Source organism: Musca vetustissima, unplaced genomic scaffold (genome assembly GCF_032173495.1).
Source record: "Musca vetustissima isolate MV318-11 ecotype Yass unplaced genomic scaffold, APGP_CSIRO_Mvet_v1 utg21637, whole genome shotgun sequence".
In the NCBI taxonomy this organism is placed as follows: Eukaryota; Metazoa; Arthropoda; class Insecta; order Diptera; family Muscidae; genus Musca; species Musca vetustissima.
The window spans coordinates 243,987-262,564 of record NW_026885325.1 but is presented as its reverse complement, the minus strand read 5'-3'; the positions used below and the strand labels follow the sequence as shown (position 1 = coordinate 262,564).

Genomic DNA, 18,578 nt, shown 5'->3' with positions numbered 1-18,578 from the left:
TCAGCTCGTCTATAAAAAGACTTCCTTCAGCCCTGGACTTCAGCTCGTCTATAAAAAGACTCCTTCAGCCTTGGACTTCAGCTCGTCTATAAAAAGACTTCCTTCAGCCCTGGACTTCAGCTCGTCTATAAAAAGACTTCCTTCACCCCTGGGCTTCAGCTCGTCTATAAAAAGACTTCCTTCTGTCCTGGGCTTCAGCTCATCTATAACAAGACTTCCTTTAGTCATGGGCTTCAGCTCGTCTATAAAAAGACTTCCTTCAGACCTGGGCTTCAGCTCGTCTATAATAAGGTTTCCTTTAGCCCTGGGCTTCAGCTCGTCTATAAAAAGACTTCCTTCAGCCATGGGCTTCAGCTCGTCTATAAAAAGACTTCCTTCAGCCCTGGGCTTCAGCTCGTCTATAAAAATACTTCCTTCAGCCCTGGGCTTCAGCTCGTCTATAAAAAGGCTTCCTTTAGTCCTGGGCTTCAGCTCGTCTATAAAAAGACTTCCTTCAGCCCTGGGCTTCAGCTCGTCTATAAAAAGACTTCCTTCAGCCTGGGCTTCAGCTAGTCTATAAAAAGACTTCCTTCTGTCCTGGGCTTCAGCTCGTCTATAACAAGACTTCCTTCAATCATGGGCTTCAACTCGTCTATAAAAAGACTTCCTTCTGTCCTGGGCTTCAGCTCGTCTATAAAAAGACTTCCTTCAGTCATGGGCTTCAGCTCGTCTATAAAAAGACTTCCTTCCGCCCTGGGCTTCACTTCGTCTATAAAAAGACTTCCTTCAGACCTGGGCTTCAGTTCGTCTATAATAAGGTTTCCTTTAGCCCTGGGCTTCAGCTCGTCTATAAAAAGACTTTCTTCAGCCCTGGGCTTCACCTCGTCTATAAAAAGACTTCCTTCAGCCCTGGGCTTCAGCTCGTCTATAAAAAGGCTTCCTTCAGTCCTGGGCTTCAGCTCGTCTATAAAAAGACTTCCTTCAGCCCTGGGCTTCAGCTCGTCTATAAAAAGACTTCCTTCAGCCCTGGACTTCAGCTCGTCTATAAAAAGACTCCTTCAGCCTTGGACTTCAGCTCGTCTATAAAAAGACTTCCTTCAGCCCTGGACTTCAGCTCGTCTATGCAAGACTCCCTTTCATCCCTGGGCTTCAGCTCGTCTATAAAAAGACTTCCTTCCGCCCTGGGCTTCAGCTCGTCTATAAAAAGACTTCCTTCAGACCTGAGCTTCAGCTCGTCTATAATAAGGTTTCCTTTAGCCCTGGGCTTTAGCTCGTCTATAAAAAGACTTCCTTCAGCCCTGGGCTTCAGCTCGTCTATAAAAAGACTTCCTTCAGCCCTGGGCTTCAGCTCGTCTATAAAAAGACTTCCTTCAGCCCTGGGCTTCAGCTCGTCTATAAAAAGACTTCCTTCAGCCCAGGATCTCCACATCTCTCCCCCGCCTCCTCCTCCTTTTTTCTGTAGTAAACGTATGGGTGGTCTGTAGATAGTCTCTTCATTTCGTCCATCTGTTTATTTATAGAAGACCCTTTGGAGACCTCTTCATAAAAATTACATGATCCATTTTTAATGTCAATATAATTTTACAACACTAATAAATCTTTTAGATGGGGGACCATAACGAAATCTTATATTAGTGTAAAGTGTCCAAAATTAATTCATGATGTGACACAATACAACAACGACAACAACATCGAAAAAAAGAAAAACGATTTAATTTTGTAAAATGAAGTGCCTTATCAGCTATGACTGACAATCTGTCGTCATGGCATGCATGTTCTTCGGATCAACATCATCTCATGAGGAAAATCTGTAGAATATGATGGCGTCGTATTCTAAAGATTAGATACATATCTGCTAAAGACACACGAACGCACTCACCTCACCTTGGTGCGTTGGCAGTGAAACAGAAACAAAAAATCTGAAATAAGCGTGTGTACGACGAGAATGATGCGGATTATTGAGTGACAGTCAATATTTTCATCACCGAAGCGAATTTTGACATTTTCATTTTGTGTCTATTAAAAAATTGTGGTCGTGTTCTTCCCATAGTTGTTCGACATGATGTAGTCTTATGAAATGCATTTGCATTTTATTTAAGAAAGCAGAAAAAATACAACTGACACCTCTGAAAAAATCCAAACGAACGACATAAATCTGCCTGGAATGTCATGTTTTACAATATTGTCGGTGGTGGTGGTGGTGGAATGTTCTTCTGGGATATGTTTGATATTAACATGGCACCTACACAATTTATCCACCACAACCAAATATGCCCCCAGATATCAAAAACAATCATAAAATAAATTAAAAAAAAGTTTTGCATTTTATTCCGAAGAATGAAAAAAATTCTAAGAATTTTCGGCAAACAAATTTGAAATTCAGGTCATGATTGTAAAGTATTATCAATGAAATTACATAAGAATAAAATATTTGATAAATGTTATTGAGGGCTTGTCTATTTCAGGGACAAAATTTGGGAATTTGAAATATTTTCTTTAGGTGAATCAATTAATTTTTCTTGAAATAGGAAAATTGTGAAGTATTTTTAGAACCAGCCATAGACAACCTTCAGCCACAGATCTACAAAGTTTTCGTTTAGCTATGGCTTGCAGGTCCCCTAGAAAAGATTTCCTTCAAATCTGGCCAACGCCTCATCTATTAAGGCTCCCTTCAGGCCTGGTCTTCAGCTTTTAGCTCGCCTATATATACAAATCATCTTTAAAGACTGCCTTCAGCAGATCGTCTATATAAGAATATCACTGGACTGCAGCAGGGATTCAGGTCGTCAATCAAGATTTCCTTCAGTCCTGTTCTTCAGCTCGTCTATGAAAGACTCCCGTTTCAGCCTTGGACTGCAGCTCGTCTATGAAAGACTCCCGTTTCAGCCTTGGAATTCAGCTCGTCTACGAAAGACTCCCGTTTCAGCCCAGGCCTTCAGCTCTTCTATGAAAGACTCCCGTGTCAGCCCTGGGCTTCAGCTCGTCTATGAAACACTCCCGTGAAACACTCGAGTGTCTATGAAACACTCCCTTCAGCTCGGTTATATCAGGAAAAATTTTTAATGTCAGCCCTGGGCTGTTTTTAGCTTTCAATACCAAAGAAAGACTCCCGTTTCAGCCCTGGGCTGTTAATTTTCAAAAAGAAAAAACAAACCCCAATGCAGCTGTAATGAAAACTATCACCTACGACAATACTTTTTATTTTTAGTTTTTGGAGATGAATGGTTGGTTGGTAGTGCTGAACACACACACTCACACACATACACATTTTTTTGTGTGTGTAATAAGAAATTACAACAATAATAACAACAACAGCAGCAACCACAACAATAAGATTGCAACAGACGGTAACAACAGACATCAGACAGCACCACTACTCCTCCTCTTTCACCCACTACCATCCGCAATGTGTATGAGCAATGAACTGGTGTAGCATAGCAGCGCAACAAACGAACATCACACACAAAAACTAGCGACAGATAAAACACAAAACAAAAGGGAGAATCAATATAAAACAAACAACAAACGATAGGATGAAAACCAGAAAGACTCACCACACCAAAAAATAAATAGACAATAAAACAATTAACACTGGGCGTAAGAAGTGTACGTGAAACGGTTTAGAGGTGATCTCAAAAGAGGACATATCGACACAATATATGTAATGGAAAAATCATGGAATCTTACAGATCATCCGATATTTTCATTAGGGCCTAATGGCAATGTTCTCATGAATTATTGGAAACCTCGTTTAATATAAACTTCCTTACAGGGACTTTTACAGCACTGTTGGGAAAAGAAAAAATACTGCTCTGTATCTGTACTAGGTCTAGGTTCGCCTAATCACAAGGTCTCCCGAGTTTAACTTGAATTTTCAAATCAGCACAAGGCTACACCAATCGACCATTTTTTCTACAAGGCAGCAAATTATGTCGGAAGCTTTGTATGTCATTCCTCTTATCAGTACCGACATTGAAGTGTATGGTACTTCATCCATGCTTTATATTGTGTTTATAAGAACGATATTCAAGCCAGGACTGCAACTTGTCTATATGCTATGCTTAGTAGTTGTATCCCATCCTTCTCTGGGAAAATGTTGTTTTGATTCTAAGGTTCATCAGAAGGTATGGTATTCTCGGCTCCCTAAATAGAGGGATTCAACTTTGCATCGATCAACCAAGGATCCTTTATTAGGGCTATACCTTCCCAAAAGCATTCCCAAATTTATGCAGTATTTTTTTCCTGATGGCATAATTCCATTAATGAGATCAAATTATACATCAAAGTCCTTTAAATTTGCCAATGCGATCAACTACGTGTCGAATGATTGATAAAATATCGTTTATAGGTTAGGTTAAGTTTGGGAATGTGCAGTCACTAATGTAGCTGCAGTACTCTGAGACCGTCAGGTCCATTGTGATCATTCACGAAAAGAAAAATATATGTAGAGATCTATGAGGGGAGAAAAGAAGAGGGATAGAGAGAGATGAGAAGTTTACAAGAAAGACAGAAGATATATTACGTGCCAAGTTTGCACTTTCCCAACCACTTTAGGTTCCTAATTATGCTGTAGATTCAGGGACCGTAACGGTTATAACTTAGATCAAATCAGGTAAAAAATAACTGTTATTATGTGACCTAAATAAAAAATAAACGTTGATTTTTAACTGTTAAAAATGATTTTTATTTTTTCCGTCAAAAATAAAAGTCTTTTTGGGACTTTTATTTTTTCCGTCAAAAATAACAGTCTTTTTGGGACTTTTATTTTTTCCGTCAAAAATAAAAGTCTTTTTGGGACTTTTATTTTTTCCGTCAATAATAAAAGTCTTTTTGTGATTTTTATTTTTTCCGTCAGAAAATAAAAGTCTTTTTACGTAAATAAACATATAGAGTTTGGTACCAGTTATATAATCTTTGACCTAATAGTCAGGGGAATGATTCTTTAATTTATATTCATGATTTGGTACACTAGACTATTTTTTAAAAATTTATAACAAATATTTTCTACCTTTGATCTTGATTACTTATGTGTACACTTATTGTAATAAGGACAGAGATTTATAAATTGTAATTTTATAACTGATTACAAGTTGTATAAACTTCTATACATAAAAAGAGTTTTATTTCCTGACGGAAAAAATAAAAATCCCAAAAAGACTTTTATTTTCTGACGGAAAAAATAAAAATCCCAAAAGACTTTTATTTTTGACGGAAAAAATAAAAATCATTTTTAACAGTTAAAAATCAACGTTTATTTTTTCCGTTAAAAAATAATCCTTAACATGGGAACTGAGAGTGTTTTCTCAAGATCACTCAATATCCTTAATGGGCTCCTCAGTTCGAATCTATTGGTATATGACACTATTGGTGTCCCATGTCTCTAACATGAAGATTTTTTTGTTCGCATTTTAAAAAATAACTGTTATTTTCGGTCCCTGTGTAGATTAGAGCAGATTCCGTTGTTGAGAACAAACTATGACTCGGTGGAAAGTGAGCAACCACTAGTCTATGCCGTATGTAGGCCAGGACTGGGCAGCGACACAGGAGATGCTCAATTGTCTCCGTCTCCCCCTCGTCAACACAAAGTCTAAAGAAATCAGTAACATATGGGATAAAGATGACAACATATGGGTGCTTTGATTGAGCCATCAATTGCTAGATGTGTAGATTGAGATCCTCGTGTAGCTAATTCGTCTGTTCTTTCATTACCCATGATTTTACGTTGTCCTGGTACCCAACACTTGAGGACGGGATTTTGTGGCTTTAAGAGCCGCTTGACTATCCACAAAGATAGTCACCGGTTCTACGATCTCTGCATTCAAGATCGCGAAGATTTCAGTTTGGAAAACACAACAGTTGTTATCCACCGTGTAGGTAAGCTCAAGGTCTAACCTTTCACAGTAGACGCCTGCCTCCTTTTTCCATCTTGGATCAGTCTGTATAGAAAGCCAGACCGTCCAGAGGAGGGTTACTCCGGTTCCAGTCGTCTCTACTATGTATAACGACATCTACATCGTCAAATCTCAGGACTGGTGATATATAGTCGCTTTGTTTTAAGCGTTGGTCCAATGTCATACCTGGCTCTTTGAAGATACATCCATGCCCGTAGGTACAAATTCGGCATAGATTTTGTTCATGCAGCCTTAGGGCAATACGCGCGGCCTGACACTTAATGCTGAGACCCAGATGCCTTAAGTCCAGCATTGCGTTGAGAGCTGCTTGTGGGGCGCTTCTCGGGGCTCCAGTTATTAGAATCGAGAAGGCTCTTTGTACCTTATCTAGTTTGCTGGATGTCGACTTGTCGCGCAGGCAGTGCCACCAAACAAGAGAACCATAGGAAAGGATGGGCCTTACCACTGTATTATACATCCAGTGTATAGTCGATGGTTTTAGCTCCCAACTTTTCCCAATGGAATTCTTGCGTGCATAGAGTGCAATCAGTCAGCCCTCTCTTCGCCAGTTCCTCAGCGTTCCTCTTCCATCGTAACTGACAGTCCACGATTGTGCCAAGGTATTTTGCTTCGGGGGCCAGATGAAGCTGCACTCCATCCACTTTTGGTGGAACAAAGACGCCGAGCTAACGTTTCCTAGTGAACATTACCAGTTCTGTCTTTGTTGGCCGTTAGCCTTGGCCCAGCGTGACAGCGTCGATAAGGCTCTTTGCATAAGCTTCGAGATTATTGACGGAAATTTTCCGGATATAAATATCACCACGTCGACCGCATAAGTTACGACTTTGATACATTTTCCGTCCAATTCCATCAGTATGTTGTTAATTACCAATTGTCACAGCATCGCCTTTGAACCGTTGTCCGTTGCTGGGGTCTCGATAGATTCCCCATCGTCGGACATCGCCTTCGTCGCAGTTTGCCTTTGAAGTTTATTGTCGGCAAGTGCCGACATAGGACCTGTTGGAGTCAGACTTGAAGTCGGTCGGTCAACAAGGTCTACGCTTCCTTCGTTGAGGCTACAACAATCAGCCTGTGTAGACTTGGCCGGAATCACCGTGGTGTCCATTTGATCATCAGTCAGGGTAAGATTTTGTAACAGTTCCTCCGGAAGCGTAACCCCACTTTGCTCTTCCGGTACAAGCCTGTTTAGTTGGTCGAAGATTTCCCTACTCTGCTCCTCTAGACTATCGCGAATAGCGTTAAGAGTCCCGTATATGTCGTCCCCTCCCACAACTACAGTCCTGTCAGTCATAGACTGATTTACATCAGTCTTGACTTGCTCTTTTACCAATTGAATTGCCGGTTCGTCAAAGTTATTGGGGTTTGAAATTGACCGCACATATAAGCAGGGTGTATAACCAGAAAAGGGTGTACGATAGACATGTTTTGGTGGCTCTTGACTTATGGTAAGCTTTCGATACGTCAATCACACAAAGCTGTTCGGGGACAGAACATTATATGCGTGGTCCCGAGTCATAAGTCAAGTTCAGAAAAAAGGTCGAAAATCCGTATAGTGAACCAGGCAGTTTTTTAAGGAGAGGTCATATTATTCGAACTGACCCCGAACGGTTCAACCTTTTCCACGGTGCACTGGTTTGCCATTGATGTATAGTATGACTTGGATCGTTTTTAATTTATTACCATATTTAGTCCTTGGGGCACTAAATTTTTCCAGGGTAAATGGAAATATAGGAAGAAAAAACTATTCCGATACGCGATCGATCTTCAAACTAGACTCTCATAGTCCAGCAAAAATTCTCACACATTCTAACCACAAAAAAAAACATTCGAACTGGAACATAAAAACCCAATTTAAAAATTCTAATTAGAATCCAATTTCAATCAAAAATCTTATGAAAACTTTTTTGTTCAAGTGTATTTTTGTTTTGTGTGTGTTTCTTCATCAACATTTCCACCTTTCTACACACATCTGCTGTCAGGTTGCCCCCTCCCTCTCACAATCGAACAAACAAAAACAACGATGAAAAGAAAACACAACATCAAATCTCTCACTATTACAACACACACTATACAGTTGGGATTATTTGTGTGTGTGTTTGTTTGGAAAATGTGAGAAAAGGCACATCACACAGTAGAAGGCCAAAGAAGAAGACATGTAAACCATAAACCAAGCAAGCAACCAACAACAGCTTTCACTGGTCATTTTTTTGTTTTTGTAGCAACAACAAAATTTTTATTTACAAAAAAGTTTTTATTTCTACCCACCTTGTTTTTTGTTTATAATCGAAAAAATAATATTTGCCAATAAAAACAATTATTGTTTTAATGACATTTTCAGCGAACGATTCTGGTTATTTTGGCTTTTTTCGTTTCGTTTTCTTTTTGGCTTTCTGGCAACTGCTGTGTTTCTGCTGCTGCTGCTACGGCAGCTCTACGACGACGAACGACGACGATTGCACTTGTCACTTTTTTATGTGTATTGTGTATAAAATTTTCAGAGAACTTCCTCTTCACACAAAACGACGACAGACAGACAGTTGTCTTTGATATATATTTTCTTGTTTTAAATATTTTTCTAAGACTTAACTAAAAAAATTCTTATACAAAAACACATTACTTTTCGAAACTCTTTTTAAGAAAATATCATGTAATTTTAGTTGACAATTATACATTTTTTTCTTGCACTGAACTTTTTTCCCTTTCTTCTTTTTGCTCACACGCACACAAACTTTATTCAGTCTTTTTTTCGTTTCTTTTTCTTCCTCTACATTTTCATTTTGATTTTCAGGGAGATTTTAGATTTGATTTTGTGAATTTTCCCCATTGGAATTGCACTGAAATTTATCTAGGTTGTGATAAACATTTTCTTTTAGTATATTTCCATTGATTTTTTGTTTATATTTTCATTCTTTTATATTAAATAATTCCATTTTATTTTCACACAAACGCACTTCGCTACTCCCCAAATTGTCCAATTGTCAAATTGTTATGGGGATACAGAAGCAAACGTACGAACTTGATGTCAGCGAAAAATTAAAAACGTTCCACCTGCTACCAAAAAGGGGAGAGAAAACGAAATGGACGATAATGAAGGAACTCTCAAAGTGGAAAATTGAAAAATTTACAAATGAGGTGTGATGGATGGAAGAATTGCCGATTAGAATTACCGCAAGTCAGCGTGACACTATCGATAACAAATGACTAACTAAATCGCATTTACATTTGAACTCTTCAACAGTTTAATTACTTTATGAGAATTTATTTGACCTATATGCAATGGAGCGCAGGAGCAAAAGAAATCCAGTACAATGTAAAAATACTATAATACCATGCCCGAAGTTCAAAGCGATATTATAAAACGTTTACATTGGGATTTCGATAACCCAAGGGTTTAAATTGTCATTCCATTACATATTTTTCAAATAAATTCTCATAAAGTAGGTTGTCAGAAAGGAAAAATTACATCTCTACCTTATGGACAATAATGTCTGAATGGATGAAAACAAATGCAACAACATTTTACCAAAAACCCGAAAGATAAATGAAATGTCAGGTTTTCTTTTCAAGATCGAGTTGGGGATTCATTCACAAATCATACATTTCTTCTTATAAATGTTGTAAAATTCATCAACAAACAAATCGATTTTCGTATATATTTTTCAAAACATTACACACACAGTCACACAGACCATAAATAAGTAATCGATGTTAACAATTGGACAGTTCTTGTACTGCAATAATTTACAACTTTTTACTATGGTAACGAATTCTCCTTTGTAATAAGAAGAAAATAGTAAAATCGAGTAGTTTCTTGCAGTATGTCTGGGTTTATACATGCAACTTTTGTAATAAACCCTGCTAAGTTCATAAAAGTGAAGGGCTAAGCGAATGCTCGCGTTGAGACATCCGTTGCGTTATGTGTTATCGAAAATACAACAACCACAAGGAAACGATAACACAAACGCAAAACATTTTGCGTGCGTTAACGCGATAACAAAAAACGCTAAACGCGAACATTGTGTTTAGCCCTTGAGAGGTAGAGGCAGAGTTCTTAAAAAAATGTGCATGTATAAACCCAGACTAAAGGAACAGACCAAATGTCTTTACAAGAGGCAGATAACCAGGCAATAACCAGTCCTGGTGAATGATCACATATGTGTCTCCACCAAAATACTTTACAATGTTATGAAGTACAATAAAAGACGCAGATGTGAATGAAAAAACAAATATAGTTTTGAAATACCATTATAATATTTATTTTTTCAAGCAATCAAAATATGGTAACACATTTCAGCTTAATATATTTCTTTTCATTTTTAATATGCAAACAAATATATTTGGCGTTTTTGTCTATACTAACACATATCAGCTGATTGATATTTATATCATGTGTAAACAGTTAAGATTTATTTCTGGATTTGGTTAATCAAAACGATTTAAAATCGTATATGTAAATATCTCTATTTATTTTTATTTAATTCCTTTGCATTTATAATTTATAATTCATGTAGCCAATTTAAAGTTAATTACAAAGATTCAGGAACGGGTTTCGAGTAAAAAGTTGGAAAACTTGTAAACTTAGTAAAATCTTTTAGGTTCTGGAACGGAACTTACTACTATTATTGTGATAATGTGCATAATCTTCATTAAAATCGAACATATTTTGAGATTTTATACAAAGCTAACTTAACAGGCCAGGCCTGAATTCTCGTATGTGAATTCCTCATTTACTTCCCTTAAAAGTACTAAAATGGCAACTATTTATGTGTGTCATTTGTTTACTTAAAAATTCTAAATAGTTGAACAAATCATTTTAATGCTGGTTTTAACATCTAGGCATACTCTAATCGTGCTTTTATTATATTCTTTCACCCAAAGGGTTCCCCCTATTAAAATTACCCGGTGTAAATCATGTTAAACCTAATACTGTATATTTTCTATTGTGTTGCCAGGCCACACAACATAAGAGCATATGCCAAATGTCACATTTGACGACTCTCAATTGGACAATAGCAGCGAGTGCAGTTCCTCAGTCTGAGTTTTCCGTGAAATTTTATATAGAAATAAAAGTCCGTGAAAAAAGATAAATATAATTAAAAAGTACATATATAAATATATATTTATAAGTAAACATATTAATGCTGCAATTGGCAAATAAACAACAACACAACGCAATAACATTTCATTGAGAAAAAACGACAGCAAAAAAGTGCCAGCGACCACCTACCCACCACTGCTCCTTCTGCTTTAAGAGAAAACCCATTTTTGACTTGAAAAACAAACCAACCACAAGAAAGAAAACAAAACAGAATTAGATCATTTTCCAATACACATTCTTTTAGATGTTAACAATATTTTTACGCAATGTCGCAAATGTACGACAAAGGACTTCGATACGATTTGGCAATCTGGAAGCTGGCATTGGTGTTATTTCACGAAAGTTGTCCATTACCTCACAGCAATGCTGCAACCAACTACCGCATTTGTCACCCTACGATGTGAGTACACAAACACCCATACACACTCTGTATAACTATCGGGAGCTGATGTCGAACAAGATTTGTTTACAATTTTCTGAAATGTTTTTTTTTAATTTCCGCATTTCAATAACAAGGTTAATTTAATGTTAAGAGAAAATGAATTTGTTTACACTTTTACGGATGACAAAAGTACGATCTTGAGTTATGAATCGAATCAGCTGGCCTCCAATTCACCGTGTGAAGATACCCGAACAGAAGCCAGTTTTAATCATAAATCAGGTTAGTAATAGTTGTGTAGTCTGCTTGTTTATAAACATTTTTGCAACACCTGTTGTTGTGGTGTCTATTTTCAGGTTTTATTTGTGGTATCTTTGACGGCCATGCTGGTCCTGCCTGTTCACAAGTTATTAGCAAACGTTTACTGCGTTATATTGCCGCCTCCCTGGTAGACCGAAAGGTATTAAAGGAAGAAATAGCAAAAGGTTGTAATAGTCAATCATTTTTAAAATGCCACAATGATAAGGTATGGATCAACTTTTTTGATAATATCTGCTTATTTTCGAATATGAATTTGTTCTTCTTTCCAGGTTGATTTTGTAAAGGAAATTAAGGATATTTATGAAGAGAGCTTTGCAAAATATATTAATACAATATCCAGTCGATCGGCCACCGATCGAACTCAAGCCATTGAAGATGCTTTTATGCTTTTGGATAAAGATATGTCGGATGAGGCTTTAAATAAAACCAGTATGATGACAATGGCTGTTGCCATGTCAGGTAAGTGGGATTCGATCCTGAAAATTTATTTTACATAATAGTTTGTACGGTCCCTTAGTTTCGTTTCGTTTAGGAACAATTCCTGAAATGTTCATTTAAAAATATAGGTATTGGATCCCAGTAAAATTGTTTTTTTTTTTTAGTTAAAAAAAGTTAAATGCTTGGTTCGCCTCCTAAATATTGAAAAATATTCTAAGCCTTGTTTGGTCCTTGAAAAAATATTCTTTATAAGATCCACGCCTTGTTTGCTTCTTGACAAAAATATTTTTTAACAAATCCGCGCTTCGTTTGGTCCTTGAAAAAATATTCTTTAACAAATCCGCGCTTCGTTTGGTCCTTGAAAAAATATTCTTTAAAAAATCCACGCCTTGTTTGGTCCATGAAAAAATATATTCCTTAAAAAATCTGTTTATGTTTATTTTTTCTTTCTTCCCCCACCCCAGGTGCCGTCTGTGCTGTTGCTCACATTGAAGATCTCGATTTGCATTTGGCCAGTACGGGAGATTGTACTGCGGTCTTGGGATCACTTTGCCCCGAAACTGGCCAATGGACAACAAAGAAACTCAACAATGAACACAACACCGATAATTTACAAGAAGTACAAAGAATCTTAAGCGAACATCCCAAAGAGGAGCATGAAACGGCAATTCGCAATGATCGTTTACTGGGACAATTGGCACCATTACGTGCTTTGGGTGATTTTCGTTACAAGTGGTCAAATGAAATTATGAACAAGTATGTGGTGCCACTCTTTGGTGATCATTTTGTGCCACCCAATTATCACACGCCACCATATTTAACGGCGAGACCTGATATTCATCATCACCGATTGTCGGTAAATGACAAATTTTTGGTAATCGGCAGTGATGGTTTGTGGGATTTTCTATCGCCCACGCAAGTTGTTAAACTCGTGGCAGAGCATTTAAATTCCAAGAGGATAATGGAACCAATTAAATTACCCGAAAACGATGTAACGTTACAGGCCATATCGGAGATGTTGGCTGAAAGAAAGTATGTGTGGAAATTGTTTTGTAAATTGAAAATATATTTAAATTTTTTGTTTCATTTGCTTACAGAGCTGGCCGCAAACGCAAACCTTTAGATCAGAATTCAGCAACGCATTTAATACGCCATGCCTTGGGCGGCACGGATTACGGTGTTGAACATTCGAAAATTTCATATTATCTTTCTCTACCTCAGGATGCTGTACGCTATTATCGTGATGACATCACCATAACCGTTATTTATTTCAATACAGATCGTATCAAGTCCTTAAGTTCAAATTCATAACTTCAAGTGTGCCTCATTATCATTTAAGTATATGGAGGAGGATACAACCAACCTTTGTTTTCTTTAGTTTTTTTTTATTCTCCTAACAACGAAAACAAACCATTTTGTATATAGTTTAATTAGTTTTCATCATTGTTTGCCAAATAATTAGTAAATTTTTTGTGTTCCTTGCTACTAAAAACAAGAAAAAAAAACAATATCGTGTTCGATATCATTCATTATTTATATAAAAATAATTTGTTTTAAGATACACACACACACACACATCTACATTTTTGTTCAGTTTTATGTTGTTAATTTTTTTAAACATATAAAATACAGTTATGTGTGTTTTGTGTAAAGATTTTTTTTTTTTGAATTGGCCAATTTTCAAATTATTATATATATAGTCGAATGCCATAAAAAACGGAAATCAATAAACTTTTTATGAATGTGATTAGTTGTAATCCGTGGAATTTATATTTTTGGGACCAAACAAGGCCTAGATTTTTTTTTTAAAAAATATATTTTTTTTTTGAAACCAAACAAGGCGTGGATTTTTAAAAAAAAAATTTTAGGGAAGCGTGGATTTTTTAAAATATATCTTTTAGGGAGGCGTGGATTTTTTAAAAAATATTTTTTGAGAGGGTGGAATTTTTTAAAAAAATATTTTTTGGAAGGGTGGAATTTAAAAAAAAATTAGGGGCGTGGATTTTTTAAAAGACCCAAACATGGCGTGGATTTTATTAAGAATATTTGTTCAAGACCCAAACAAGGCGTGGATTTTACAAATACAAGAAATCGCGCATAATATGTCGATTTACATAATTTATTTATAATTTTATTAAATAAAAATATGTGGGCATTTTATAATACACTACTATTATTTTTTATACCTATTAACTAAAATACACTAAACATTAAAAAAAATATATGTATATACGCGTACATGTAGGACAATAAAAATGTGCTAACGACGATCAATCGATCGAAACCTTTAAGGATGGCGGGTTGGGTGGGTGTGTGAGTGTGTGGGAAAAGATGTGTCAACACAGTTCCGTAACATAAACAACAACTTCATTTCATATTATGGTTTTGTTGTTGCTGCTGCTGCTGGTGAGAATGCTGTTGCTGGTGTTGTTGTTGTTGTTGTACAGCGGCAGCTTTCTGTGCATGTTCAGCTTCCCTGCGCAAAACACAATTCAGAAACTCCACTTGTATCGAAGTTATCTCTTCGGGGGGGAAACGTTGGATTTTCTTCTTCAGGAAATCAAAAAATAAATCACATTCCTCCCGCTGATGATTACAATAATCGGCTACCATACAATTTGATCCCGCCAAGGTGGTAGTTGCAATTGAAATTGTTCCCATACTATTGTTGGTGTTGTTGTTGCTGTTATTTGAATTACTAGAATATGTGGAAGGATGATGCAGATGATGCTGCTGCTGGTGTTGTTGATGTGTTTGATGATTTTGATTGGTGTGGCTTGGCTGAGCAATTGTCGTCGAATTTGTTGCCGTAGTAGTACCCAATAGCGTATTCGTTTCAACTTTCCCCAGAACATTTGCCGATGTCGTTGCTGTTGTTGGTTTCGGTGTAGATGTCGGTGTTACAACCGGTGTCAATTCCGGCAGTTGTTCCATATGCTGTATTGCTGCGGGTATTGTTACACATGTTGCCGTCGACTCCAGTGTTGTATTCGATGACACTGGGACCATTTGTCCCGACGACGACGACGTAGCACTTACCATGGGTAAACTTTTCAATTTGATTGTACCAGATGCTCCAATGACACTACTGGCACTACTCGAATATTGTGAACGTGTCGGATTCATGGAACCAATACAAAACTCATTCGTATCGATATACTGAAATTTCGTATCATCCGAATTGGTGGAATTTGTGACGGGTGCACCAATGATTGTTTCACAATCGACGCTAGGCGTATTACCCGATTCTTCGTACAAACACACTTCCTCATAGTCCACCTCGGCCGCGGTATTGCCATCGTCATCTAAATTCGTGTGCTGTTCATGTTTAACAATTTCGACACAATTCTCCATGCTATTATTGTCATGATTCAATTCACTGTGTGATATATTGTGATGATCTTCGTGACTCACGTCGTTATCGTGTGTCACATCCTCATAGGTGGTTAGTATAAACGTGTCAGTATCATTTACCGAAATAATACTTGAATGTACCATATCCTGATGCACTTGAACCTGATGATCGTCGTGTTCATCGTTACTCTCCGATACACTATGCAAGAGATTATCTTGCGATGAGTTTGTCGAAGTCGCCGTTGTAGTTGTTGTGGTTGCATTGAAACTTTGTGTACGATTTGATTTCAATTTTGGCTGATAAACATTCGATAGAAATTCCATATCTTTGGCATAGCGCCACTTCGATAGGCCATCACCGATTTTGGATTTTCTCAAACGATACTGATGATAGGTATCGCGTAGATTTTTCCATTTTCGTCGACATTCCTCCACTGAGTAACGATCTGTAATAATAATTAGAAATATCATTGAGTGTTTATTTTTTAAAAAATATTTTTTCAAGGACTATTTATATAAAATATGTATAAGGCGTGAATTTTTTTAAAAATATTTTTTAAGGACCGTATATTTTTTATTCTCAGGATTCCTGACCTTATCTTGATTACCATTTCGTGTTGTTTTTTACCTAATCGTTGTACTTACTTCCAATGGCCGCTGCTATTTGGGCCCATCCGTTTAATATATCGCTACGCCTGCGTTGATTCGGTTGCAATTTATAATTGTACAGAACGGGATTCTGTCGCACCAAATGTATTAACGTTGTAACAATATCATCTGTCGATGAAGAGTCCTTTTGGTAACGTCTCCTTTCTGCAAAAAGAAAAAATATAACTTAATTAAAAAATTAAAGATGTAAAAAACGACAGACTTATAGAAAATTGAAAGAAAAGAATATGCGGGAACTTTGTCTTGTAAGAATACTTGGAGAAAATCTTCTTATTCATCCTTTATAAGAGCTCTATGTCAAAACAGATCTATATTGATTTTTTTCTACTGAGATGTTTTTCTCCTTCCGGAACCCTTATGACCACACGTCTGAGTATATGGGGAAATAGAGCTATAAGCATTATATGGATGCTACGTAAAAATATGAACCTGTATCGAATAATGTATCCAGATATGTTTCTCTCCCTCCAAGAACTTTTAAGGCCAAACTTTAGCCTTTTCTGTGGGGGAATTCGACTAAAAATGTTGAAAACACCAAAAATGAAGCCGGACATTTATGTGGGCCCTACGTCAGAGAATTTACCTCTATTGAACATTTTCTACATATATATTCGCCCTACAATATTGCCATGTTGATGAGAAATGCAGATATACACTTCAATCTGCCATAAATTCGACTGACAGCCTTCTGGAAAATGGTTGGTACCGTTTTACGGGATCTATGTAATGACAAGACATCAGACCCTCGAAAAAACACGGAACAAATAAAGACATAATTTTGCAACATCCGCATTAGCTCCATAGGCCAGCGTACCTGGGGTTTAATAGAACCACAATATCCTGTAATGGATAAAGTCGTTCCCAAAAGTGTTTTAAATTAATGCTAGATGGCCAATGGAGATTTACACTTCGGCTTGTCCAAATTTCAAATTTCCTTCATAAACAACAATTCAAAACTATCCAACTAGTGATTATTTTTAATTCCAATATTTACAAAACTCCATATTTTTTATTTAGCTATCAGCTAACTCGCCTAAATAGCTGTCATGTAAAAAACCAACAATTAATTGCGCTATTAAAAATACCAACATAAAAGAAAAAACCATTTCCAAACTTACTCTGCGGATGACCGTTGTTTTCCATCTTGATTTGCTCCATATTCAGCAGCAACATTCATTCAATCATTTAGTCAGTCAGCCTGTCATTTACTCGCTGCTCCTTCGTTGACCCTCTTTAGTTATTTTTTGCGATCCAATTTGTACGAGTTTTGTGATTTCCGCTCGTTTTATTTTGAATTCGAGTTGTAAGTAATTGTTTCGTCACCGTTCAATCACACCTTAGCATAATATCATATAATTATATTAAAAATAAATTATATTAACTATAATTTTTCTATATTTAATTTTAATTTGTTCAATTTTCCACACTTTTTTGTGTATAAAATGTTATCGTCCTCAGAAGAACAATTTAGTTGAGTTATGTCTTCAGGAGTGACGTATGGCGGCAGCAGCAACAGCTGTTTGAAATTGTAATAGAATGTATGTTGTTATGTTTTGGTTGATGTGACTATGTTTACGTTACGTACACTTTCGGAGTAATTGTGTAGGGATATTTATATCAACGTTAATAAGTAACTCTGACAGAACAGACCACTTTTTAATTTTTGTAGTTAAATTCTACCTTACCTATTTACTGACTGACTTAACGATTCATCAACGCCCAGACGAAACGACTGAAGCTAGGTTAGGGTCACTCTTGGTCCAAAGGTGTCAGATAAGGCTGGGTTTTTGCAAATTCGTACTAGAACGGTACGAAAAGTACTAAATGGATTTGGCGAACTGATAGAGCTAGAACTATTAAATTTGAAATGAGGGTCACTGATGGTGTTTAGAATAGATGTAGCAAAGAATTTTTTGGAAATTCGCACTATAAGTATCCCAAAAGCACTAAAATGCGTAAGTAGCCCAAAAGCACTAAAATTTGGTACAATTTATATTAACTAATGTACTAAATATGGTACATGTGAATGGAACAAACTAAAAACTTAAAATTTGGAATGCGAATTAGGGTTGAGAAGTAGGGTCGATATAAAGAGATGGTTTTGAAAGCGTGTACTCATGTGTACAAAAAGTACTATATTTGGTACAAATTTAATTTGGAGATACAAATCGATTTGGAATCCTGAAAATTTAAGATTGTACGATTGGGATATGTACGTAGTTTGGGACATTTTTTTTACTTATGTGTACGAAAAGTACTAAATTGGTACAATTTGGATTTGTGTGAACTGATAGAGCTGTAACAATGAAATTTGGAGTCAAGATCACTGTTGGGGCAAAGGATTGAGGTCAGGATTCAGTTTAAGAAATTAATACTTGTGAGTACTAAATGGTACTAAATTTGGTGCAATTTAAATTTTTGGTGGACC

The 18,578-nt window shown here is 36.6% G+C and overlaps 4 protein-coding genes across 4 annotated transcripts in view; 3 read left to right on the top strand and 1 right to left on the bottom strand.

The window, feature by feature from the left end:
• Positions 1 to 18,578, top strand: part of LOC133332524 (26S proteasome regulatory subunit 8) — a 272,100-nt gene that overhangs the window by 103,580 nt on the left and 149,942 nt on the right. The gene's annotated exons all lie outside the window — the stretch shown is intronic.
• Positions 1 to 18,578, top strand: part of LOC133332525 (farnesol dehydrogenase-like) — a 428,435-nt gene that overhangs the window by 346,945 nt on the left and 62,912 nt on the right. The gene's annotated exons all lie outside the window — the stretch shown is intronic.
• On the top strand, positions 5,691 to 13,453 carry LOC133332509 (pyruvate dehydrogenase [acetyl-transferring]-phosphatase 1, mitochondrial). The gene is made up of 7 exons (XM_061540910.1): positions 5,691 to 5,849; positions 11,234 to 11,389; positions 11,506 to 11,650; positions 11,725 to 11,894; positions 11,959 to 12,148; positions 12,592 to 13,159; positions 13,225 to 13,453. Exons 1-7 carry the CDS (start codon positions 5,691 to 5,693, stop codon positions 13,436 to 13,438), a joined length of 1,602 nt encoding a protein of 533 aa, XP_061396894.1. The 3' UTR covers positions 13,439 to 13,453.
• LOC133332508 (serine/threonine-protein kinase dst1) lies at positions 14,285 to 17,314 on the bottom strand. The gene is made up of 4 exons (XM_061540909.1): positions 17,269 to 17,314; positions 16,127 to 16,294; positions 14,573 to 15,927; positions 14,285 to 14,320 (listed from the first exon to the last, which is right to left on the bottom strand). The coding sequence occupies exons 1-4, from the start codon at positions 17,306 to 17,308 to the stop codon at positions 14,285 to 14,287; spliced, it is 1,599 nt and encodes a 532-aa protein (XP_061396893.1). The 5' UTR covers positions 17,309 to 17,314.